The 27,555-nt window shown below is 39.4% G+C and overlaps 1 protein-coding gene across 1 annotated transcript; it reads right to left on the reverse strand.

Annotated features, from left to right (window-relative positions):
- Positions 1–205: 205 nt before the first annotated feature.
- On the reverse strand, positions 206–27,244 carry ABHD5 (abhydrolase domain containing 5, lysophosphatidic acid acyltransferase). The gene is made up of 7 exons (XM_033066174.2): positions 26,640–27,244; positions 13,598–13,683; positions 12,966–13,338; positions 9,447–9,601; positions 5,202–5,313; positions 4,514–4,700; positions 206–2,548 (listed from the first exon to the last, which is right to left on the reverse strand). The coding sequence occupies exons 1-7, from the start codon at positions 27,167–27,169 to the stop codon at positions 2,459–2,461; spliced, it is 1,533 nt and encodes a 510-aa protein (XP_032922065.1). The 5' UTR covers positions 27,170–27,244; the 3' UTR covers positions 206–2,458.
- Between the last annotated feature and the right edge of the window lie 311 nt (positions 27,245–27,555).

Below are 27,555 nucleotides of genomic sequence, written 5' to 3' on the forward strand. Positions count from 1 at the left end.
TTGATCAGGTTATGTTGCACACAGTAGGACATTCGGAATTCCATCTTGACCTTCACAGCAGCATCTAATACTGCCTGGAAGATACTACAGAATCTTTTTCCATATACATACAATCAACATTATCAGCTTGCAGCTACTTGTTGACAAACACTCACCAGTTTCAGTTAAATACAAGGAAACCTAAGAACATCGAGACATTTGAAAATAAGCATTACTGTATTTTTAATGTATTTTGGATAATTTACCTCAACTTATTAATAACTCCTGATTTTCAGGTCTTAATTGCACATAATTTTAAAAAAGTAATATAATGTCTTAACATTAATCAAATGTAACATTTCAGACTTTTTTTTTATTGTGCAAAACATAAGCAGTAAGTCTTATTAGTACAATAAGCTGAAAAAGCAAGGGATGTTTAAAACAATATTCACATCCAGTGTGCAATTTTTATCCCTACATCCAACTTTTGATGTGGAATCCAAAATTCCCATCAGTAAGTGCTATCTGAAAATACCAATAATTTGTTTACCTTTCATTATTTGGAGGAGACTCAAAATTTATTTTTGCATTAGGTTTTTATGCACAACTAAACCAGCTGTTTAAGTTGATAAATATAAAATAAGACACTGAAAAGGGTGAAAAATAACCAACATGGTGAAGGCATCCACCTAAATGGTGGCATGACTGATAATTTACAACTTACATTAAAAAATTGAATTGATAATTCTGACTTTCCATTTTCAATTCAAGATTTTAGCAAATAACCCAAAATTTTGTTTTACATTTCTGGCATCTGCTAATGGAAAAGTAATTTAAATCAATACTTATTTTTAATTAAAATATTTATCTTGCTAGATATGAAGTGCTACCAGTCAAGGCAGTCACAAAAACTGTTAGATATTTACATAGCACCATATAGATATATATCTCCTTCAGTAAGAGAGATTATGTTCTGCTGGGAAACATAATCATGTTATCTTCTGAATATTTTAGGTATCTTTGCCTTCCACATCATAAATATGTGCAACAATTCCTTAATTTGAGAAAAAAAAATGCACATAATTCAAGCTTTAAGATGGTGCTATCATTAACTCAATCTCCTTGTATAAAAGTATCAAGAACTCTTCAGTAGTCAATTTAGTATTCAAAAACAGATCCATAGTTGTATGTAAACTTATTAAAAAAACCCACCACATTATTTGGCTTTAAAGTGACAAAGTATTTTTCTTAACATAATTTATAGGCATGTTAAGTACTAATATCAAACTATAATTTAAAAAGTAGCAGAGATTGGATTATTTTTATATTAAAATACTCAATTAAAATATATAAAGAATCTCCAAAACATGTAATTGCAATTCATTACAGTGGTATTGCTCATTCCAATAATAATCCTTCCTATAAGGAGGCTGAATGTTAAATAAAATACATTAAGCTGTTGTAGTTACCAATTAGAGAACATCAATATTCTGCCTCTGCCTCTCCTTCAGCTCAAATTCACTAAAATATGGACTAGGCTTTCTAATGAAAGAAAATGGGAAATATGCTCACTATCCAGGTGGATATCTCCTAGCCCTAATCAAAATCTTATCAGCTTATCCACAATTGTTAGATTTAGACTAGTAACAAATCTTGCAGTAAAGTCTTAAAAATAGGTGGAGTAACTAACAAGCCATCTTCTGTATTTCAAATCACAGAAATCTACACATAAAAATATTTATGGAAGCCTGAGTGCTGGTGACATCATAGACTCTTACAAACTGAGTCTTCCGTAGAAGTTGCACAGATGGAAAAGGATGCTTTGAGATAAATGGAAACAAAATCCAACAGAAGATAGATTTCCTAATATTGAGCCTCAATTTCTTATAAACTAACAAACATATTTCAGTGACAGACACTGCTCATTATTTTGGCCCCATCCCTTTCCCAAAATCAGTTTCATAAACTGTTACCACTCCAATTAAAAACAAACCCTCTTAAAATACTGTATATGGAGTTCTGGGTTGCAAAAATAAAATACATATGCAGTTTCATATTCTTGCTATGAAACATCTGCTAAAAAGTATGAAAGTTCACAAAGAAACCAAATTGCATTTTGTACATTGTATCTCTATTGATACAGCTCTCCCTGTTGGAGAATTCAGCATTTTTAGAGTTCAACATGTGCAAAGTTCAATTAAATTTTGAGAAAATTCCAGTTTCAAAAGTTACATGTAATTTTGTAACTGACAGGACAATTTAAAAAAAAAAAAGAAAAAGCTGTACAAAGTTAGCTTCAAACCTCTTCATTCCCCCCAAAAATAGGCACTCAGTGGTTTAAGTGTGCAAATGGCTTCTTAAAAGAAACAGTGTGCAAACAGAGCCTGTTCATTAGCTCTGCATTCTTTATAGTGATTTCCTAGAGAGTATTGCCATTAAACGCTATCTACGGTATGACTTTCTAAAGAGCAAAGGACATTCAGTCCACGGAGTCACAGATGTCTTTCACTTTCTGGTTGAAGTCTTCAGGTTGATCAGCGTACACGTAATGACCTGCACCGAGGATAGCCTGGAGGATAAAGGCGAAGAAGCACATCAATATCACAAAAATGTAATAAATAAATAAATACTGGGACAGGTGAAGAACATGGCTTTTATACATTACCTAAGAGTTGGTCTCATACAACCTAAAAAACCTAAACGTAAGGGATACAAAAATATTCATTTCCTTGTAAAGAAACTTCCCTACACAGGAAAAGAAAGTAAAACTACTGCTTATTCAACTGCTCACCTTGTTGGAAAAAAACCCTACCACTGAAGTGTGCACAAGTCACTGTACAACAAATTTACCAGATATATATGCCTTACGTATAAAATTTCAGATGCATCTCAATTCCCTTTACTCTCCACTCAAATAGCCTACTTCTGTAATTTGTTATTTTCTGCAAAAATGCTACGAAGTAAACTGTCACCAAAGGGTACAGTAAAGGTACTTGACCTGTTTTCTATTTTACAGTCAGTCCAAAACTAATCTTTATTTAAACCTATTTTTCCCTCCCCTCCTTAAAACACCCCCTCTTAAGTCTCTAACCGAATCTCCTACAAGTATAGCTATGCTTCTGTGTTAAAAACTCCCAGAAACTCAAAGTAAAAATTACTTAGCAATAGATGCATGTAACAAAACTACAGAACCTCTGTTCATTTTACCAAGCATGGCACTGCCAGGTCACATCTAGGTCTCGTAACAGCCCTTGCCCTCCCATGGGTTTTTGAGCATGCCTGTAATTTTACCACTCCAATTTACCTTTTAGAATCTGTTTTTGGCTTGGCAAAATTTTAACCTGGAGTACAACACAATTTTCAACAGTCCCTTCTAAAAGTCCCCAACCAGAGTGGAAAAAATCTCCCTGCATGGTTTAAGCTTATCCCAGCAATATACACTGTACACTTTTAAATTGTGATTTTCTGTTTCAACTCCCTCTCTCTGGTTAAGCAGTGAAGTGACACTTTCAGTCTGCATGTCAATATTTATGAAATGTATCTGTGCTCTTAACACACTTTAAACAGTTAGATAACAATGTCTTTTCTCTGAGTCCCTGCTCTAAATTCAGCTGTAACAAGTTATAAAATTTTATTTGGATGACTTGTTATAGTATACTATCAACATTACATATTGTACACTTCTGCCCAGATAGCTCCAGACATCAGTAGTGTTCAAACATTTTATAACCTCACAGCATTTTAACATGTATGCATATTCAATTATCACAGCTGACTGATGTGAAAATGTGTGAAGAATACTTCTAAATTATTTTGTTTCTACAGAAATCAACAACAAAAAATGCCGTGTGCATATCCACATCAAGTTGTAAGTACACACATTTTATATGACAATATCATACCTCTAATCAAAAATCTTAGATAGTAAGACAATACTAAGTATTTTTTAAATGACTTTAAGGAAGATGCTCACAAGAACCTAAGCACTAGGTGAAAACTACTCTCTTACCAGAGGAACAAATGCATTATACAGACAGATGAAGAGAGTTTATGAGAACCTCTCCACTACCTTACATATATATGGCGATAGTAGGCTGGGTGTGGTTTGAAACAGTGACCACAACACCTACTTCTATTAGCATACTGTAGAACAAAATATAGAATCACCTTGCTCACAGATCTACTTTGGCTTCTAGTGCTACAGCAAGTTTTGATCTTAGCCTGCGGACTCAACACTTTTGTCTAGGTTTTCTCGGATGTAACATTTGTTTTCTCTCTCTCTGTTACAGAAATCAGAACTTACTACCCCAGGGTCTAAATCAAAAGCGACACCATTTTCACAGCTGGTATGAAAAAACAGTGATAGAGTAGTTTGGATTGGAAAGGACCTTAAAGCTCATCCAACTCCCTGCCATGGGCAGGAACACCTCCTCATAGACCAGGCTGTTCAGGGCCCCATCCAACCTGGTCACATACATACGACTTAAACAAATCCACACAAAAACCAAATAAATGCTTTAGAAGTCAAACTTACTATTGTCTTCACATAGGAGTTTGGTCTCAGAGACTGGATAGTGCTGCCAGAATTGCCATCTATACATGAACGTGCTCCATAGACCACTGTGACAGGAATGTCTTGATCCATTTGTGAAATGCGTTGCAGCATTGGTCTTTTTGCCCATCCATAAGGAATCGTCATGTTCTTGAAAGCTGTTTCACCACTTCAAGACATTCAAAAGGGTAAAAACAATTTCAGTTGCCATTGGACTTGCTTTTATCTAAAATGGAGTATCTGTGCCTTTTAGTAGCAGGGAGTACATGAGGTTAGGATTTTTTACAATTAAGAAAAGCAAGTTTCCAAGGTTTCCACATAATTTTCAACAGAAAGAACCCATGTTTTTGCATGACTGAGTGGTAGCACTTAAAATTATGAAATTCTTTAAAGTACACATTAAATTCTCCAACAATTATTTAATTAAATGCAATGCCCAAACTCTCACAGAATTAACAAAAATTGAGAATAAATATTAAATTAGGATAGTTTTTTACATTTATCAGTATAAAGAATTCAGAAGAAGTGCAATGATGCCTTTTTCTTCAATATACTAAATGCCACAAAAAATACAGCATGCACACTGCTGCCATGGCCATTGGAGGGAGCAGCAGGCACTCAGTAAATGAACAACAGACTTCAAAACATACACTGGGAAATTCATACTCACCTGGGTGATTGTACATTGCAGTGATAGATATATTCAGCCACAGTGTTATCATCAAACATTGATGAATATTTTCGTTTGAAATCTGGTCTTAAACGTTGAACAAGGCTTAATCCTGTTAAAACAGAAAACACTATTAGAGGGGGAATGTGTATAAATTACTTTATTAGATTGCCTAATGCTTTTCTTTAGAGCCCCCAGAACACATACCCTTGAAACTTGTGGGCTCTAAACCTGTATTTGGTTTTACCACTTGCATGTCTTAGGGAAACACGATGGCATTACACTTACCAGGAATGAAATATAAATACTGTAAAGAATTTTATACTGCTCTCCCTGCTGAATACATACGGGGAATGTTTGAGTAGGGTCACTCCAGCAGTAGAAGAAACCTACAATGGGGACCAGCGAAAGGGCTAAGCAGTGTCTTTTTGTCACTAGTTTAGTCTCACATGATACCAATATGTTCTCCTTGCTCTGGCAGCACTGGGTAGGTTAAATGCATTACAACTTTCAGGACCAGAAGGCACTGTTGAAAAAGCTGGGGTGTTTTTCTTTCTTAAGTCTGTCTTCTCTTACCGAACAGTCTGCTTCTGAAGCAAGTTCATCTAACTAGTGTGTGGTTGAAAGAACAGAAGTCTATGATGAAAAACAGGTGTAGAAATCTTAACATAAGGCACTGATATAAATTAAGAGATTTAATGTTGTAAACCATCGTCCTCATACTCTCCTAACAAGCCAGTAGACAAGTGGGTTTTTTCAGGGGCCAGTTCAGGCCTTCTACACTTAAGCGTCTTTTTCTGAATCGTTTCTCTAAGGAAGAAGCCTCTTCTACACTGACCAGATGGATCTTTGGGACAAGAGCCTTGCTACAAGGCTAATCTTACTTTAAGAGTATTAGTCATCCCTAATATCTAGTCTAAACTTTGCAGTTTGAAGCCATTAGCCCGTGTCCTATCACTACAGACCCTTGTAAAAAGTTGCTCTCCAGCTCTCTTGTAGGCCCCCTTTAGGTACTGGAAGGCTCCTACAAGGTGTCCCCAAAGCCTTCTCTTCTGAATTCCAACCAACTCTTTCAGCTTGTCTTCATAGGAGAGGAGCTCCAGCCCTCTGATCATCTTCATGTCACTCCTTCAGCTATCTCCAATGGGAATGTCTCCAACATTCTCACACTGCGGCCCTAGAGCTGGATGCAGTACACCACTCTTGAGAGCAGAGTAGAGGGGGAGAATCTCCTCCCTCCATCTGCTGGCCACGCTGCTTTTGATGTGCTTGATGTTGTGTACCTGCAGCCCAGGATGTGGTTGGCTTTCTGGGCTGCGAGTACACATTGCTGGGTCATTTTGGGCTTCTCATCGACCAACACCCAAGGTCTTTCTCCTCAGGACCGCTCTCAATCTATTCTGTGTTCAGAGGTGGTCAGGACTGCCCTGACCCAGGTTGAGGACCTTGCACATGGCCTTGCTGAACTTCATGAGGTTGGCATGGCCCACCTCTCAAGCCTGTCCACGTCCCTCTGGCTGGCATCCCTCCCCTACAGCTTGTTGACCACACAGCTTGGTGCCATCAGCACACTTGATCCCACTGTCCGTGTTGCTGACAAAGATCCCGACACTGATCTGTGAGGGACGATACTCATCACTGGTCTCCATGTGGACACTGAGCTGACTGAGTGTGACTTTTCATGGTCATGTTTCCCTTTTTCCAGACAGTAGCAACTTCATACTGTTGTTAATCTGTGCAATTATGATGATGTCATTTCTTCCCACCCAGTCCTGGGCAAAGGCCTGGTATTATTTATGTAGACCTTGTCACAGTGATCTATGTTTTCGTAACCCTGAGATTATTGCAACATGCCTTTAACGCACGCTTTAAACAGATTTAGAAAACTAATACAGTGCAAGAGAAAATAATTCCCTTATGAAACTGATTTAACTCCCAAAGCAATGAAGATTTTGTAAAAAAAGTCTGGGACTTGGCTCTGCTCTATTTTCCCTACATAAAGTACAATTGCTGGACTTCTTTTTCTGTGTGTTTGGGTTTTTGAACACAAGTGAACACATCTGGCTCAGAATAAGAGTACTTGGAAGAAAGAAACAAATTCTGTGCCTTGCCCTGCTATCAGCATAAAGGCCATGGCATGAAATGTTACCAAATTTTAGAATTCACTTTCTGTTTTGACAAGAAGTGCTTTGTCTGTGGGTCCAATTCCAAAACATTTTTCCCCTGGGAATTTACGGGTGAGAATGAAACAAGGATTCAAGGCACCTTGGAACAAATTTTGGAATGAAACAGACTGTAAATAATTGTTGTAATATTTACTGCAGAAATTCTGAATTGTCTTGCTGATGTTTTTCACAGTGTCTATGAAAATACTGTAAGAAATTCTAACACTGAAGTTACCAAGTTCCACAAAAAGGCTGTGGTCACAGTAACACTTCTGTTGTGAGGAATTTTCAGGCATCCAGCTCTAGGACTGGAATTCACAAATCCAGCCTAAGCACCAAACATTCACCAAACTTTGAGACTCCTGGGTGACTGTTCCAATTAAGTGAAGGAAAACATGCAAATCAACTACCTGTAAACCACTCAAAAAAATAAATAAATCTCTGGATTCTGTCTTTCTCACAGTTTTAAGTATTCGCCTGTGGGTCTGATTAAATATTCATGTGATATCCCAATGAACGTGGCTCATGTTTGAACGCATACCTTTGAACAAGAGCAACTGGCTTTAGAGTGAGGTTCAAACAACTATGCCTGCCCATCAGCTTAAGCACATTTGCACATGGAATGAAATCTGGATTCACTTCAGTCACTTCAGCAGGTTATGTCTGAAGCCTACTTACAGCACAAAGTTTAGATCTACTTTTCTCCAAGAACTACGTCTCACCTGTCAAGAACTTAAGTTGGTAACAGAAAACTTTTTACCAGTAAAGTGAGAAAGAGATGAAAAATTTTTTAAAGGCACCACCCTCCATGGCAACCTATAAGCGAGGCTAGGTTTGGGGACACCTTGCCAAGACAGAGTCTGCTCGTGCAGCATCGTTTTACTCCACTTTTTGCTAAGGGAGAGAATTTCAGCTTTGAATTTTCCCACATGGATTGATTTATGTATGCTCTTGTTATTGGATATATGTTAGTGCATATCACTCAATATTTTCCAGGTTGTTTTGTTAACCAAATAAGCATTTTACTTTAAAAAAAAATCTGTTTGTACAAAACATGCTGCTTGTCTGAAAAACTAAATTTGTCACACTATTGAAAAGAAATAAACAAATCAGCATATGCAGCACATTAAAATACATATTCTGTAGAAATAGATATAGGAAACAGATGTGGTTTAAATGTAAACAAAGCCTAGAAATCTCACAAGTTTATCTTCAGACTGAACACCAAAAATGATGAAGAGGTGAGTTAATTATAACTTGTGAAGGGCGTGAAGGATATATTTTTCCAAGCCTCTTCAGAAGATACTTACGTAGCACAGAGCATAACAGACAGATAACCTCTTTGTCCTCCAGAAGGAATACATATAATGACTTCGATATTTTATTACACTCTTCTCCCCACTCCCCAGATGAACTAAAACCATAGTTTTGGTCAGCCCTACCTAGCCCTAGTATTAGGGTATTCAGAGTTTATTTACCATTCCATCAGCGCTGTTGAAGAAATGCAAGTATCAACTGCCATCATGCTGCAGGACACCAATGAGGCCCACAAGATTTGCTAGAGTAGGAAGAAAATGGCTAATGGAAAGAACCCAGTTTCAACTTCTCTAAACTCAGGTCAAAGATTTTTGCATTTATGAGAGACTGCCTTCTAATATTAAGGGAATTTGGAAATCCCATTTGCTCAGAAAACTGGAATTAGAAGGGAAGCTAAATGGACTGTGACCAGAGGCAACCAGAAAAAAACCTTTCATAATCACACCTCTTTGTCAGGGCTCCCCAACAGACGTCGGCATAATCCAACTCACTACAACTGGAGCTTGTACAGATCATACAGTGTAGCTTGCTGTAAACTATTGCACTAGCATTTCTGTAGAGTTTCCTCTACACATTTCTAATAGCAAGAGTTTGCCCTCTTTCCCAAAGAGTTCAAACTTTCTTCAAGCTCTCCCACTTTCTCCTCCAACTTTTTCCTCCACGGGTGATACAGATTGCAAAAAAGCTTATCATAATGTGCTGTCTGCTCCATGTTTATGTTTAACCAAAATAGAAATGGTATTTAACAGTAGCTAAAACTCACCAAAAGGTCCTGCTATTCTTAGCCCAGCTAAAGGATTAAATGGACTCAATATAGCTCCTAGTGCTTTGATCCAGATTGGAATTGGTCTTTCGTGTTCAGCACTGTCAGGCCTCTCTGGAAAACCCCACGGCTCCACTAAGATAAGATGCTTGACCCTGTTGGCAAAAAAAGTTCAGAGGTTTAAAGTACAGTAGCTTTTCTTCAACTGAGCATAATGAAAGCATGCTATCTGTTTTACAAATACATACATACAGCCTGCTTTAGTCACTTCTAGTTTCAGATTCATCAACCATTTTGACTTCAATTACTAATCAGAGAGTGAATTGCACCTAATCATATGTATGAACCAGAAACATGGAAGCATGTGTCACAAAGAGAAACTCAGTATTTAACAGATACTCGCCGTCACAAGCATTTGAGAGAAAGGGTAGTCTTGTTTCTGTTTTTAAAAATAGCCTAATCTAAATGCTCAGCCAATATTATTTGCAGGAGCAGTTTAATTTGACAGAAAAGAGGATAATTGCATCTGTTTCATTAAAGTGAAGTTTCTAGAAGTCTAAGATCTCTGTTCAAAGAAGTGACACAATTTAACTGAAAAATCATCCTATCAAAGTCAAATTTGAACTGAAAAAGACAGAGTAAAATTAGCAGCAATCTTCTAAATTTTTTGATTTTGGGTCATGAAAGAAAACATCAGAGAGGCAATTTGTAAAATTATTACTCAAATGAGTATCAGTACACTGAGCTTTATAGGAGTCTCCAGCACATGCAACTATTGATCACTTCATGCTGTGGGCTCCCCTCAAGCAAAATTCTAATTCACCCTGGTAGATTAGAATTGTCCCTTTCCCATTTAATCTCATAGTAACATCTACTCTTAACTGTCCCAGATAGTGGTGATTTCTGGAAAAAAAGTGACTCTTAACTATAGTTTTCCATTTTAAGATGATTTTCATTTTTGATGTCAGCTTCCTCATTATCGCTCTCTACAAATACCTGTCAGGAGGTTGCAGCAAGGTGGAGGCTGGTCTCTTGCTCTAAGTAGCAAGCAATAGGATACGAGGAAACAGCATCAAGGACGTTTAGATTGGATATTAGGAAAAATTTCTTCACTGAAAGGGCTGTCAAGCATTGGAACAGGCTATCTTGTTCAATATGGTCTAGTGGGAGGTGTCCCTGCCCATGGTAGGGGGATTGGAACCAGATGATCCTTAAGGTCCCTTCCAACCTACACCATTTTATGATACTATGCCCAAGGAAGTAAATGATTGAGTGCCCATCTTTGGAGGTATTTAGACATGTGAATGCAGTGCTTAAGTACAAGGGTTAGTGGAGGACTCAGAAGGCCTAGGTAAACAGTTGGACTAGATCTTAAAAGTCTCACATAACCTAAATCTGAGTCTATGGTTTTTATATCTTTAATGTTTTGCCTTTTTATCTTTACTTCTTGCTTCATTACTTCCTTCCCTGTTAAAGTCATGAGATTATACATTAACACAGAATCTGAGTTCATAGTGCCTAAAATTATGCCAGAAGTGATCCCAAAAGTTATTTCTGGGTAATGATCAGTTGGGAAACCAAAAACCTGTGGTTGGAATGAAGGGTTAGAAAGGATTAACATCACAAAGATGTTTCCTCGTTGTTGGCTCAGCTATAAGCATACTGGCACCCTGCAGCAAACAGCAAGAGTAAGAGAGAACAGGGTAGAATCTAATTGTTCAAACCAAGCAGGAGAGATCAGAGGCACAGCAGTGCCTGCAATGAAGGGCCATTCAGGACAGCCACACACTCCATGCACAAACTATGGTATTAAGTATAATACAGCAAACAAATTAATAGAGTAACCTTTGTTTCCTTTCTTAATACTTTCCTTCCTGTTTGGCATTTCTTCTTTTGGTAATCAAGCCAAGGATAATGGGAAGTTGACCATGAGAATCACTCCAAAAGTAAATGTCCAGAAATTGCAGTATTTGAAAATCATGGCCCACTTCAACTTGGTAATATGTTAAATGGGAATCTTTTTGGATTAGTAGCCTCTGATTTTCCATGAAGGACTCTGGTACAGTATAGCAAATTAACGGATCATCTATGCTTGGCAAAACAGATCTACTTTCCTAACAATATGTATCCAGAATCCCTTAAGCCTCTAATGCATTGTTAGATAACCTGGCTGAAAGCTGTGCTATATTTATCAGTTGATTCATTGCTCTTTTAAGACCCTAACAGTCAATTTTAACAAATTTTAACAGTCAACAGTTATTTTGGTGGTCTTAGTTTAATTTCAGAGAAACATTAATAACATGAGAGCGCAAACTGAAACATCCCCAAATTAATTAACCCCAACTTAAGCACAGTGAGGCATGAAAATAAAGCATCACTTTTGATGTAAGTCAGCAGTGGGAAAAACCCACAATATCCCATCCCACAGGGACAGGACAGTGCCATCTATAGATACTTTGGAAAAAGACATAAGGAAATTAAAGTGATCCCTACAAAAAGCTAACTACAGTTAGCTAGAAGTTAGTTTATAACTAAAAGTATAGTAGTTTTGTATCTTTAATGCAATTCTGGATTTAGGAACACACCTACTTTCACATATCATTTCCAGCCACTTGTGCTAACTGTTGTCCGTTTAGAAAGAAAATTATGCATGAAATTACTTCAAATATATCCAAGTGAAAAACAAAGAAATAGTAAAACTTGACATGAATAGAAAAGAGTAAAGATATGTTTAGTAAAATACAGAATTTCCTATATGAAGTGGAGAGTTAAGCTTATATTCAGTTTTTTATAGAAGATCGCTATGTGTATCCCAACAAAAGCATTATCCTCTTTTGATAAAGAACCACCTCAGTTGGTGTGATCCTAGCTCAGCAGGGCATATATAACCAGACTTATAACCAGATATATAAAATGAAAAAAAAATATTACTTTAAGCAGAAAAAAATGTATTAACTGTTGGACACAACATGGTGCAGAAAATGCTGATGAAATACAATTAGAGAAGTGCTGCAGATGGGTTGTCTTGCAAAGAAATATGAAGTGGCATACAGACAATTTAAATCAAAGAGTCACTAAATTTTTACATCATTCCACTGGCACCAGGCTGACTGCTAGCATATAGGCATAAATTATCTAGGGTAATTATATTCAATGTTATCCATAAGAGTGGAAAGTTTGGCAGAAACAGGCCTATTTTCCCTTCAAAAAGCAATTTTTGAGACAAAACATTCACCCATAAATATATCCACTGCTATTTCACCTTATAACATGGCAAGGGGGTACCAAACTGAGGAGATACAGAAAAGCATACAGAAAATCATGTTTACCATATCTACCTATTTCATTCACCTGGAAACAAACCATACAATTAATACATTGGTCTTAGAATTCAGTATGACTTCTTTAAATCATCATAGTCATCTACATAAATATTATTTATAAAGAGCTTGATGAAATAAAATCTACATTAAAATCAATAGTCAAATACAGAAAAGGAATCCCTTTATTTTCACATACCTTGATGGATATTTTAAAGAGTAAGCAGCAGCCAAAAATCCACCTAGGTTGTGCCCAAGCAAGATCATTTTTTCTAGCCCCACCTCCTTTCTCCATTCTTCTATGGATTCCACAAACTGATTTTCTGCTTCCCGAGCATCAGTGTCAAAGTGTGGTCTACTGCTACGCCCAAATCCCAAGAGGTCGAAAGCATGAACGGTCCTATTCTCACAGAGATCTTCAAAGTTGAGAGCCCACAGTCCAACACCTCCTCCAAATCCATGCAGGAGAACAAGTGGAGTTTTATTTGAAAGGTCTGGAGAGAACGTCAGTGTCCATATTTTATTTCCATTAGATATATACACATATCGTTTATTGTACATGCTTGTAATACCTGGAGAAAAAATGGGAAAAAATTATGTTGCTAGACATCGCAAAATATAAAGTACACTCTACTGAAACCGCTGTTTTAAACAGGAGCTCCTTTTAAAGGAGAGAGCTTCTAATCAAATATCTATATAGTGAAAAATGAAAATGTAATTTTAAACCTGTTTATTTCATCACTGTGTAAAAGACATACTGAAAAACTTCTCTCATTATATTTAATGTAATCTAGTTATATGTACGAAACTCATTAAAAACCAAATACTCACATTTTAGCATTTTGTCTTCAGCCTCTTTAAGGTGTAGCAGTGATGTGGGACACCAGGCAGGAAGCCAGCTGAACAACCATCCGAACCTACAAGAGCAATAGAGAATAAAAATGTCTTGAGTGGCATGGTAATTTTTGGCACCGATGCTATGAAGACACTTCTTTTGCTGCTCTTCATTAGAGAGCCCACGTTAAGAACACGGTGTGAAGAACACGACTTTGCAGTGGGAGGGAATTCATTTTTTCCTGACTTTTTATAAAGTGGCATCACAAACAGGGGCATTCTTCAAAGGCTGAGCAGTTTTTCCACCATGTCCTCCTATCACAGCGCACTGATCTGGAGACATGAGCCCTCACATCAACCCAACAAGCTTGGCAGGATATGTAACCATCACTGGAGTCCAGCCTCCTCTCAAGTTCCTTTGGAAGTCTGCCTGCACACATAACCTTGCGTGAACTTATTATTTCCAAAAAAGCAATAAGCTCTGCACTAACCTGAAGAACTGATTATTACTCTAAATTTAAAAAGTGAAAAATAAGCAGGTTTATCCTCGCAAAGCAAAAACCTAGGACCTTAATTACGAACTTAGAAACAAAATCTCAGAGGAAAACAAACCAGCAATTCCCACAAGAGAAGCTGCTTTTCCAGCCGTCAGTTACTATCTTGGTACTGCCACCTTGACCATGAGAGCATGAGGAATGACTCAGCTGGCAACATTACCTCACCCAGTGCTGCAGAGGATACAGCAATTTGGTACAGCTCTTCCTGGGTGCTAATTTACCCCTTGTTTTTATGACAGAATCTTATTTTTCTATCTCTCATGGGGTTTTGAGTGGCTTAGACAACCAGCGCAAAGCTGCCATTGCAGGACAATTCCTCACAGGGAAGCAGATGTCAGTCACCAAATCTACTTTCTCTAGCAGTCTTTTTCTACACTGAACTGCTTTTCCAGTTAGTTACAGAATTTTCAGGACTGAACACTGAGAGTGTTAGTTATACAAGAACAGATGCTGAAAGACTATTAGGTTACTAATGTCCAGTTTTTCAGTGTGCACAACACATCAGTAATACATTAAAGATCAGGCCCCATAAGTTCTCTACCCAAAGGATCTTCTCCACACATTCTAACGGGATGACCTATAATAGTTGCACATCTCCTTAAGTTTATGATATGACATGGAAGGTTTTCTAGGAATGCACAATGCAACTGCAAGCAGAATTTTTCAGATTCATAGAAACCTGTGAGGGGACATCAAGAAAAAAAATCCCAAATCGTATCTGACCAGAAAGGATTACTCAAGTGATTGAGTGATTACTCAAGGCCCACTGCTATTCGGTATTATCTACTCCTCTACACTGGTATCTGGCTGTTCTGTAAATAACCTTACTGACCCACCAGATCACTGGAATTGTTATAAGGAAGGATCACGGGAATTGTTATTGTCATTTTAATTAAGCGGCTGGGAACATATTGTTGTGCATCCTTCCATGCCATGTGCTCCTGCAATCTAAGAAATTAAAGAACTTAGCACCTTACAGAAAAATGGGCAATCAAGTATTCTGCTTCCACATTAAACTATGCATTTATTTTAAAAGCAATATTTTCAAGAAGTTAAAGCTGGGACAAACCGAAAGTAATTTCACTCGCAAGTAACTGTGAAATCCGAGTTTAACAATAATGCTAATGGTGTGCTATGAATTACTCTGGTAAATTATTAAACAACAGCTAGGTCACCACTCTCATGAGTCAAGCTTTCTGCTACTTATATGCTCAACTAGGTATTTTCATTCTTAACTCTCAGGTCAGAAACAAAACCAGTCACTATTTCCCTGAGCTCTATGTACTCTGTGTACTGTTTCTTCTCAGAAAAAAAACCACAGAATCAGCAAAGAAAATACTTTAAAGGTTTTATTTATTTCTTTACAGAAATGTAAAGATGCAACACGTCAACAAAAGAATAGTGCAGGGATACAGCCACAATGAAATAGAAGTGATATCTACAGATCAAAGTTTCAGAATTGTATTTCCTAGTCCTAAGGATACTTACAAAAATTACTTAGGAAAGTGTATCAGAATGGTAAAGTTGCCCACTCCTTTTGTTAGTTACAAGAAGTGTTTACAAATACTTAGATTTTAATTCAGAAGAGATATTGTATACATGTATAGTTTGACAAATACAGTCAGCAAGCTGTAACTTTTAAAATTAAAACTATTGCAATTCTGGCCTGTTGTATTTGCTGAACTAAAAGAATAAGCAGTGAAGGCTTTCAGGAAAAAAAAAAGTGAGCATTTTCTAGAAACACTATTTTAGAAAGAAAATATTTAGTTACCTATATTCAAGACTTAATCCTTTGCTTGCCTCCTTCCAAAAATCATTTACCACATTGCTAGATGTTTTCCACACATGGAGAATAAACATCTGTTTACTCTATTTGAATAATTTTTCTGATAACTTTGGAAGGCTATAGTTGTATCATTTCTTTTGAATGTCTGTGCTACATGTGTCTTCTAAATGCATACAGGAACATCCACTGCTTACATGGTCTATCATTTTTATTTCTGTGATATAAAGCTGTAAGTGCTACATAATGTCAAAAATGAAGCAATGGACCTTTCAAAACAGTGTGCACATCAGCAATGGAGGTGAGTTATGAAAGCAAATGAAAGACTCCAGCAGTAGTTTCACATTATAAGTGACCTACCCACTGCCACTGGGTAGAGGCAGACCCCACACTGCTCTCATCATCCACCACTTCCCTTACACTCTGTTCCCACCTGTCTTTTCACAAAAAGTCAAGAGCAGAATCTTGTATTTTGAGGAGTTAAGAGGTCCACTGGCCCCGGCTGCTTGCTATTTCAGAAACTGTGAAATAAACCTGGCAACTGACAGCCCAAATTTTTGTAGTTTTTTACCCAATGTACTTACAGGTGTTATACATCAAATTACCAAGGCACATAACCAGTGGAATTTAACCTGTGTATTTGTTTGTGGCCATATAGCAACATAAACCAGCGTGCACATCCATGCCAAAATAATCAATAACCAGCAGTAGGGCAAAGCATTGCATAGGTTGATTCCTTGCATCTTCAATTTGGGGTTAGTTACATTTTTCACATCCATCTGAAAACATCTGGAGTACTGGAGACTGGAAAAATCAGAGACTAGAAGGTGGGGTGGGGGGCGCTGCTGGCCTGCCAGGCATTCAAAATCGTTCTCTTTGGTGATAGACTTCACACAGACTTCCACACTTCTTCTAACACATCTAGGGAAGCCCTGGAGACCTCCACTAAATGACCTTAGTGAAAGTCAAAATGATTAGTGTGAGACTGGAAGATTATCGGGGACCATCAGTAGCCTATGTTGATGATCAAATACAGTAATAAATAATGCAAACAAAAAGGACACATGCACAGACATCTGAAAAAGTGGAACTGCAACCACCACATGCAGGGGCCAAGCCACCAGGTAGGATCTAACACACTGGCTGGCTGGAGCAAGTGTTCTGAGACCCTGGTTGCAGGCATAAGAAAGTATAAAAATAAACAATTATTACTATTTTTGACACTTAAAGAGTGAATGAACATTGTGTTAACTGTAGCTCAGGATAATACTGCGTGTCCTTAGCTGCCTGAATGTTAATTTGAATCAAGAACTTGCTGTCACAGCTCTGCTTGGATTGCCTGGGGGTAACTTTCAAAATAACTGAGAATCAAGTAGAGACAGAGGTACAGTGAACCTGACCCACCCATTCACCTCCACTACTCAGACCAAACCAAATGAAGAATGCGGCAAATTGGTTGTACCACAGTTACCTTTCTGTCAGCTCCATTAACCCTGTGCAGCTTGGTGAGAATTGATTCCATGCAATACAATTAATGGATCTGCAGCCAGTTACAAATTTGACATACTCACAAAAAGTCTGTGAGAACTTAGATACTGCTAAAGAATTCAAAACATATATTTTAACAATTAGGTATGTACTGAAACAACTGAACAATCTATTTGATTTCTCACACATAATGTGGATTTGAAAAATGGAAGCTCTACCACATAAAAATATCCAGCAGAAGTTGCTTATAACTCTGTCCAGGAAATACAAATGTACAGAAATGGAGCTCCTTCTCTCACTTTTCAAGCTTATGATTTACCTACATTAGAGTTATACAAATACATGGCTTACAAGATGTAGTAAGCTTGAAATCACTCAACTGAGGCGTCTCCCCACATACATCAGCATTGCAGACCTAGCTGTCATGACCTGTGGAAAGTCTTTGTAGCAGAACAGTAAACTAAAAAAACTGGAGTTCGCAAACAGGTTGCAAAAAGGTAACAGAACTCCAGCAAACCAGAGTAAATGAATACAATACCATTTGTTACATGATCACCTGTCAAAAATTTCTAACTCACCAAGACAGGACATGCATAAACCTTTCTAAAGTGTTGAATACAAAATCAGCTTTTCACTAAGAATTTTGACATTAGTATGGTAATCAAAACTCCCAGTACCAACCAAAAACCATGCAGCAGTGACAGGAGTGTGCAGAACAGATTTTCCTGTCACAAAGAATTATTTGGACTTAAAAATTACATCAGTAAGGAAGCCAAGCTCAGGTTATACAACAAATACACATTAACTTGCAAAGGAAGGATTATGGTAAAGTAACCGAAGGCACAACCAACAGAGGTGCATTTCTGTTCACCTTGCTCTCAGGAAACAAATGTATGCAATATTTTTAATCAACCTTTTTGCAGACAGTATTGCAAACTACCAATATTTTAGCTAGGGAGCAAGCTCAAAAACTTAAAAAGCTAAAACACTCAGTGAACTCACTGGTAAACTACTTCAAGCTTTACCCTTAAATCTTATTAGAATGAAGCTGATCTCTCAAAAACCCTAACCCTCTCCTCTCCTGACTCTCAGAATTAAAAAAAATTAAAACTGTTACTATAATGCTCCATAAACACTTTATAGTTAACACAGGACGGATGCTTAAGTGAAGTAACTGAAGAGACCCTTTTACCATTTTCATTATCTCCTTTATACTGGATACTTTCTGCATTTTCCTCAGCATCAGCAGTCTACACAAAGCTTAAGAGGTACACAAGATGGTTTCTTCTACCATTAACACCACCAAGTTTTCAGAGCAAATTCTGCATTTGGTTACAAAATTTCAAGTTTATAGGTAATAACCTGAAATAATAAAAAGCAAAAGAAACAGTCAAGGATGACAGTCAAATAGAACTTTATGTGTCAAAATGTCAAGAGAAAAGTAGCAGGTTTACATCTGGCTCATTTCTATGACAGAATTGAGTTACAATAAACTTTTCCTTTCCCATTTCATTATTTTAATACCTTGCAATATGAGAATATTGGGTGCTGTTTACATGACTGATTACGGCAAGAATCAATCCTTTGTTATGTTACCAGCAACACCTCCATGGCAAAAACCCTAGTATGTAAAGAAAAATATTTTATCACTATATCCATCTTGGTGGCTGTTCTCTGTGCCAGATTTGTAAAATTCGGGTTTAAAAAGCAGTAGATTTTAAACCAGATAATTATGGTTTAAACTAGCTATAGAAAAGCTAGAAAGTTAACCAGCAGACCTATGAACTAACAAGGTGGAAAGAAAGACTGTGAGTCAAGGTGGAGGACATCAAGCTTTTAAGTCAGAGTTGCCACTGACAGACAGTAACATAATCATGACATCGAGTCCACATTTAACTACGCAGGGATGTTTCTGCAACAAGGCTCAGGATATGATTTCATGAGAACCTTAAGAGCTTAAGCAATTTTAGGAGTCCTTGAAGTCCTTCATTCCTGTCGCTGAAGTGCAGTATGTTCTTTAATGTTTCTGTCTTCTGAGAACAGTGAATATAGTCAGAATCATTCAGGCATACATACACAGTAACTGCTGTTGTGAAGGCTGTACATCCAGGGACAAAGTTTCTGCACGTACAATAGAAATCAGATATAGCAACCTCAACAATTTGAGATGTTCCTAGGACAAAACACTCTGGCAGTTGCAGACAAAAATCAGGAGAAGAGAAACATTCCATGTTTCACTTTCACTGCATGAACAGATAAAAATCCTCAGGGAAAGACCTTGAAGTGCATAGTAAATGGGTAAGACCCAGAAGCAAGTATAAGGAATATGGTATGGGAACAAAATGGGAACAAAAAAACTCCTTGCCTTAAGAAATGTGCGTTTACCTTTTCATGAGGAGACAAAAGTGGATGAAATCATTGCCAGCAGGTTAAAAAAGGGTAACTTTTTTCTTTCCAAGATGACATTATAACCCTGCCCATAAAGTTCTGTTTAGAGGAGTTTTGAGCCGAGATGTTCCATGCAATTAGATGTTGTGAAACTCTTGGATAGTACAGCAACATTAAAACAGAATGTTTTGAAAACCTCTGCATAATATTTCTAGGAAGTGTAACATACATCAGCCCCATTCCAACACAAAACCCATGATAGGTTATTGCAGAATATTGCTCTACATTACAACAGAAGTAAAAATAATGCATTCCTTATTTATTTACCGCATCTTGAACTCTGTGTTCAGAACATTCAACATCAGAATAAAAATAAAAATTCAGAAACAAGTTTTATTACTTTTTTTATCAAAATTAACTACCACTTATTAACTCGAAAATGTACCTCATTAATGTGAATCCATAATCAATGAAATTTTCTAGCTATTTTAGAGATATTAAAATTTACCATGCTTATTTTAAGTCATTTGGGCAACCTGAGCATTCATAAAGTGGAGAGGACCTGCAATTCTGCTCCCTCCCATGTTGGACCTCAGACACAGGTACACCTTGCAGTGTAACTTGCCTCATTGCAGCCCCCCTCCCCATTTCTTCTGTGTCTCCCAGTACCTCGGGTTTTTTTTTGTTTGTTTGGTTTTTTTTCCAACCATATGTATCCTCTTTTCCATGCTTTTAAAATTTCTTCCACCCCCTTTCTAGCTATACCCAAAGGTGCCCATTTCAGGGCAAGTGCTTTTTCAGTACGTACCACAAGAACAAAATTTACCCACAGAGTGTAACCCAAGTCTGTAACCTGCAACACTCATACTGCTTACAAAGAAGCTGCAATAGCCTACTTAAAAGCTAAAAAAAAAAAAAAATCCAAAGAAAAAACATATTAGCAACTACATACCAAGTATGGAATAACACAATACAGAGATAAAGATGCAGAGGAGAAGCAAGGGGGAAGCTGCACAGCTAAAACATATTTCACAATTTTTTACAAACAACACACTGCACATTACAGTAAGAATTTGTCAGGAAGAGCATTATAAAAAAATTAAGGAAATTAAATTTTTCTCTTAGTGTCCCTCAGATGTTATTCAACTTTGTACTACTTTTATTTTACTCACACATCAACTGATGTACTCCTGCTGCCCTTCAGATATTGCATGACTTCAACCTTGCTTAATCCTTGTCAGCCTTCTCATACCTACCATGCCAGCAGCCCACATTTCAGCCTGCTCCCAAATCAAACTGGACAAGAGCAAAGCACACATGGAACAGGAACTTCTCACTAACCTGCATCATTGCCCACCCACACTCCACCCTGCTTCTCTTTTGTTGAAATTCCATTATGTATCATACGTAATTTAGATCACAACATTAAGAGGTGAATATTTTCACTTTTCCATACGGGCCCATATACAAACACAGTTATAAGACTATCTAAAGCATACGATCACTTCCCTCAGCTCCAAATATGCTATGCACAAACCCCACTTGTATGAATACACACTGAGGGTTGTTTCACTGGAACTCATTAGAGCAGCTTCTATGATGTGTTTCTTTATCATAGCCACCTAAGGTGACAAAGAGTTACTTACCTATGTCAAAATGCAAAAACCGCTATTCAACGTTTTGGAGTACCTATCCCCATTTCCATTTTCTGGAAAACCTAAGAGGTGCACAACCCTTTTTACAACAGACTATTTTCTCTACATGCTTACACCACAAATACTTTACATGTCAAGGAAGTGCAAGTAGTCTTAAAATAGTTAAGAAGTTAAAAGGGTCTAAAAAGCCATCACATTAAAAGTACCCTTATGGAAAGGTAAAGATGTAATTAAGAAGCTTTTGGTGTCAGTATGACACCAAATTACTAAATGCAACCAAAAAAAAATATCTACAACGGTCTGTTGGAGCACTAACACACCCCACTTCATTTTGCACTTTGCTACACACTTCTCTCCCTCACTTCAATATATGAGCAGACTTCGTCAATGGCAACGGGTCCTCTTGCATCTTTTAGAGAACACAATTTTTATGCCTGCATCGTTCCTGCCTTTCTGTTGTCTCCTATCATCTTGAGTTTTCGAGTACAACACACTCAGAGTACCTTCCTTCTCTGTCATTCATCACCATGTCACCATGTGTTCTTGCTGCCACTTAAAATCCTCCTTTTACCCTCTTAACCTTATTCCAGATCAACCTCATTCCCTTACGCAGCTTTACTGACTCACAAATCTCTCTTCTCCACTGACCTCTCTCCTGCTGCTCAGCTTCCCATCTGGATCTTTCTGAGCCAATATAAATGCAGACACTCACCTTTCCTCCCATGCCCTCTTCTCCCTGGCTGTCAATGGAAATCATGTACAAAAAAACTATCCCACAAGAATGTCAGAATTGCAAGTAAATACTCAGAAGTTATGAAACGCAAGAATCAAAATCTCCTCAGCAAGAAATCTTATATAAACCACTATATAAAAGAAGAGACATTTTAATAGTTTATCAGTTGGGAGAATTGTTCAGAGTCTCCCATAGAAGTTCAGAACAGTCACATCCCCCAGCACACAGACACTGTCGCTTTTGAAGAGATAGGTCTCTAACTGGGCCTATCAGCCTCCAGCAGGCTCTAAAACAACTTTTCATATATCCAAATACATGCAATACTGGCTAAAATGTGTGTTCTTCAGTGACCCATAGTCACCAGCACTACAGCAATCCCACAGCTAGTCACCCCTCAGGATTTATAGCTTCACTGTCATTTCCACTGAGGCTGGGACCCCCTCTAATTCTACTTCAGCAGCTTCTAAAGAAGTGTCTTTGCTTGATACCTGAAAAGTGGGGTTATAAGCATCTTTCTCCTGCTACCAGAATGAGAAGATAGCCCCTGTTACATTCTGCCATCTTTCCCTCTCTCCCTTTAGTCTGCACTAGGGGAAATGAGAAATCTTGATGAACACAGACGTTCCCTCCCCAAATTCATACAAGTACCAGAAATCATTAGAAATAATTCCATAAATGCCTGAAAAACCTGCTTGTACAAATATCTTCTGATGCGCTCATGCATGTAACACAAAAGGCATTAAGTACTGAAGCTGTGACTGACACAAGCCTGCCAGCCAAAAAAGAGTCAGAAAAGAGGAAGGAAATGACCTTTAACCTTTTCCTGCATCTGCTTTCCACACTACACTTACATGTCACTCAGTTTTTAAAAATGCAAGTTGTAGCTACCAAGCCTGTGTTTGGTCACCTGCACTATAGGAAAGTAGAAAAGACCCTGCTTTCAGCAGCCTACCCACTCAGTTTGCTTTAAAACCTGGATCACGCAACCAGCAAAAAATTCAGGCAAAAATTCTGAGTTGAGAGTGTCCCTTCATGCTGTAACACTGTGAAACATCCTACTAAGGAGAAGATACAGTCTCTAACAAGCCTAATAAACTATTCCTCTTTTATTAATCAAACAGCTCACTTCAAAATTGAGTTCTGTAATACAAACAAGCTTGAAGGATAACACAAAAATAATTGTGAACACTGGTGTTAGAGTGTATGTCTTCACTCCAAGCCACTATTTTGTGAGACTAAAGGCCACTTATAAGCAATTTGATGGAGGCTTGCAACGCAGATGCCTTACAGGTTTTTTATAAAAAAAACTATTCCACTTATCCCAGAGGGGGAAAAAACCCCAGTATTGCAGTTTGGGGAGCTTTTTCTGTATGTATACACACATTTAGTAGGTGTTCTTCCTAGTTACACTACAAGCCACAAGCAGTCCCGCTGCATCCAGAGGGAATAAGTGAATTCAATACTGGCAAAAGGCTCACACTAGGATGTCTGCCTCACAGGCAAAAGTCTCAGTCTAAAACTTACACAGAGGAGGTCCAGGTCTGTAAAGAGGTTTGGAAATCACTAGCAGGTGACATGTTAGCCAAGCAATCACTGTCATTGTGACTACTAAAACATTTGTTTAGTTAATCTTCTAATTCAAAGTTAGGACAGGGCCATGAATATTTTTCAGATGAGATCTTCCAGAAAGTATCTGAACCACTGTTATTCTGTTTTCACCATGCTTTGCACAGCTACCAAATTGCAACAAAGCAAGCGTGCTGCATAACAAGTTGAGTCACACTATTATTTTCAAAGCAGATAAACTTTGCATTTATTCTTTGTGTGCAGCTGTCACTAGTAATTTAATCCAGGGGGTTGATGGTATATTGTAACTTCCTATCACTGCCATGGCATTCTAAATGAAAAATTATTTAACATATTTCTCTTGTTTATAAACTTCCCCTGGGTACTGAGCTTTGTTCAACTTCAAAAGATGAACAAATGCTAATTTAAATTATTGCTAGAAACCGACCAATAAAAAGCACTAACATTTCAACACAAGTGCACTTTCTGAATTCATGGAAAAGGATGGTGAGATTTTATTCTTAGAAATCTTTGGTGAATAGGGAGGCTTGCTCTGAAAAATACCACATCGACGTCTAATCGTTCAGAAGTTCTGAAAATCAACACCCTTAAAAGCCATCCAGCTGTGTAAACCACATGAGAAACTTGCAATAATCCTCTTGAAAATTCAGCTTAACCCTATCCAGATCAACGAGTGTTATGATCCTGCAATCCTGAAAGGCAACTCGAGTTGAGGGTGCTTGGCACCGTCTCAGCAGCACTCAGCACTCTGTGTGATCAAACCAGACAGCTAATGCAGTTCAGGCTAATGTTGAATGAACACACAAACAAAACAGGCTGAGGCAGAGCTATTTTAAGACTTGTACTCAGAACACAGAACCAAGAAGGGTTTCACTTGTAGTTTCAAGCAGGTAATGTTGCAGAAGGCAGAGGTTGTGTGGAGGGGAAGATTTTGGAAAAGTATTTTGAGGAAAAGAGGAGAGTGCAGACTTACAGAGTAAACAAAACTGCACAGTGCTTTGAAAGGGAAACTTTTGGAGTTTGCACTTGAAATGAGAATGCTGTGTACATATGGTGATAATGGCATAACAGAGAATTTGGAAAAGATGGATAGTCCAGATTTGGTCAGATTGAGATGGCAGAGCAGGAAAACGTAAGATGAAATACCAAAATCCCAGGCTGGAAAAAGGACTAAAAAGAGAACAATAGAGAGGATGCAGGTAGTTTGGAAAGACAACAAAACAGACACATAATATGACAACATGTAAATAGCAGTATCCTCAACTAAGAAGTCACGAACGCATGCCGTGATTTTCATGCAAATTGCTGAAGAATTTTAAGTCTGATTTCTCAAAATAACACAAGACTTAGTTATGCGAGAAGGTAGATGTAGAAGAAAAGGCAAGAAATGAGTTTTTGAGGACTAGGCAATCAGCAATGGGATATACCACCTGCTATTTAAAGAACAGAGAAAGAGGAAACATTAATGTAAACAATCCAAAAGCATGTTTACACATCTGACAGAAGGAATAAAGCACACGTATGACTAAAGCAGAGCTAGATATATTCCAACAGAGCACTGTACAGACTAGAACCATAAAACTTGATGGAACAAACTTTGAGATAAGTGACTGGAAGATATATTAAGTACGTTTGGTAAACAAACTCAGAGATAGGGTGACTGAATTATTCTACATGGGCAGACAACATACTTGGGGGCAATGACAGGGTATAAAAGTGGGTCTGAAATGGAAGCTGAAGTATAGCAAGAAATAAAGCCTACACTAAGAAGGCACACTTGAGTAAAGAACATGTGAAATAAAGAACAGACTACTGATTAGTAACTTGTATACAACCATTTGAATCTACACACATAAAATATATAGTGCGGAACTACGTGATTTCAGGCAGAAGAATAATTATTAGCTATAACACAGTCATATATCAAGGGTGTAAATGGTTAGACACAAGTACTAGAGATATATGTTAAGAACAGGGACAGGATAACTTATGCCATAGGAGCTATTTCAAGAGATGTGAATGCCTTGGGACAGCGAAAGCAAATAAAAAGTTAGCAGGGATAGCACACGGTACCGGAAAAGTTAGAGCAACAGCGTATGTTTGTAATTTATAGATGTCCTCTCATCTCCTACTTGTATAGAAGGATGTCACAGAGAGGCTGACAAGTGCACTCTCCGCCCCAAACCCAAATAAAGGCATGGAATGGATGGAAGGAGAAGATGGGGTATCTGTAGGCACAGAGCCGCAGAGGCACACACGAGCATGCGCCAGCCCTGTACACAGCCGTGTGACCTCGGGGACGCACAGGAACGGCGGATGACAGCCGGAGCGTACGTACGCCAAAGCAAAGCGGCAGAAAACGCGCAGGGACACGCCTGCAGGCAGGTGTGCAATGACAACAGCTGGCCAGCCACAGCGGAGCTCCGGGGTAGAAGGCGAAGCAGCGGGGACACAGGGCTCCCAGGGAGCCGGTGGCAAACCCTGCCGGGAGCCTGCCCGTGCCAGAAGGCGGGAAGCCATGGCAGAAGGGCGGGCTGTGCGGCAGGAAAACATGGCAGGCAGCGTGCCCGCACGGCGGGGAGCGCCCAGGCGGCGATGCCGGAGCGGGGCACGGAGCCCGGCGGGCGCTCGGGGAGGCGGGAGCCCCCTCAGCCCCCGGCACTGGGGCCGGCCGCCGCAGCCCGCAGGCGCCGCGGGCAGACGGGCCGGCGGGAGGAGGAGACGGGAGAGCAGCACCCGTGGCGGCACGGCACGGCACGGCCCAGCCCGGGCGCCCCGAAAGGCTTCCTGCCGCCGTCCAGGACACCCGCGGGGAGGACGGGAGTCACCCCGCGGCCGCTCCACTCACCCTTCGCTGGAAGCCTCCTCCTCGGCCATGGCGGTGGCGCGGTGGTCGGGAGCTGACAGCGGCGGAGGGGCAGCGGCGGCGGTGGCCGGCAGCGCAGCGAGGGACAGCACGACAGCGGCGGCACCGGCCATCACGGGCTCCTCCCTCTCGTACTGCCTCCCTACCTCCCTCCTCCTGCCCGCCCGCCGCTGCGTCATCCCCGCGGGGCCGCCCACAGCCCGGAGCGCCGCCTTGGCGGCCCGGTGGTGCCTGCAGCGCCTGGGGCGTGTGTGGGCGTGAGGTGGGCGTTGGGCACGGCCTCTTGCGAACGGGAGCGGGTCCCGGGCCGGCCCCAGCGGCGTGGCTGCAGCAGAGCTCCCGTTGGTAGGCTCCTGATGCCGGGATGGCGACGCAGATGACGGCCGTGCAGCCGGGCCTCGGCTTCCCGAGGGCAGAGGGGCGGCTCTGCCCCGAGAGTGTGGGGCGCACGGTGCATGTGTGTGTATCCTGTACTGTGCACGCTGTACACTGTGCAGACGTGCTGTGTACATACCGGGATCTATGCGTATCTACCGAAGGGCTGCTTTTCCCACTGTTTTCCCACCGAGTGGCGCACAGGGGGGACACAACACCCCTCCACAGCACTGGAGGGGTGGCGAAGGCCCCGTGTCAGCACGTAGCTGACAACGCAGGAGACAGAGCAGAACCCAAACTAAAGCGTCAGCTCCCCCACAGACAGATCTTTGGCCAACAGGCTCAGCAAGGCCAGCAAAGAGGGCAGTAGGGCTAGCCAGCACTACGAGTTCCAGGTAGTAACGTTTATTTTTACATCTAAGAAGCAAATTCAGAGTTCTGGATGCAAATTAAGTGTTATCTGTCCCTAAGACGATTCCAAGTAGGATACCTATTGTGATTGTCATTTTCAGGTGTTTTGAAA

The sequence above is a fragment of the Catharus ustulatus genome, chromosome 1 (genome assembly GCF_009819885.2).
Source record: "Catharus ustulatus isolate bCatUst1 chromosome 1, bCatUst1.pri.v2, whole genome shotgun sequence".
NCBI lineage: Eukaryota > Metazoa > Chordata > Aves > Passeriformes > Turdidae > Catharus > Catharus ustulatus.

What these genes read in the sequence shown, in the direction of transcription:
- ABHD5 (XM_033066174.2), bottom strand. Translation starts at nt 27,169, where the DNA reads ATGTACACAGCACGTCTGCACAGTGTACAGCGTGCACAGTACAGGATA. An exon ending in GAGGAGGCTTCCAGCGAAGG is followed by an intron (nt 13,684 to 26,639) that starts GTGAGTGGAGCG and finishes TTGCTCTTGTAG; the next exon opens with GTTCGGATGGTTGTTCAGCT. An exon ending in TGAAGACAAAATGCTAAAAT is followed by an intron (nt 13,339 to 13,597) that starts GTGAGTATTTGG and finishes TTTTTTCTCCAG; the next exon opens with GTATTACAAGCATGTACAAT.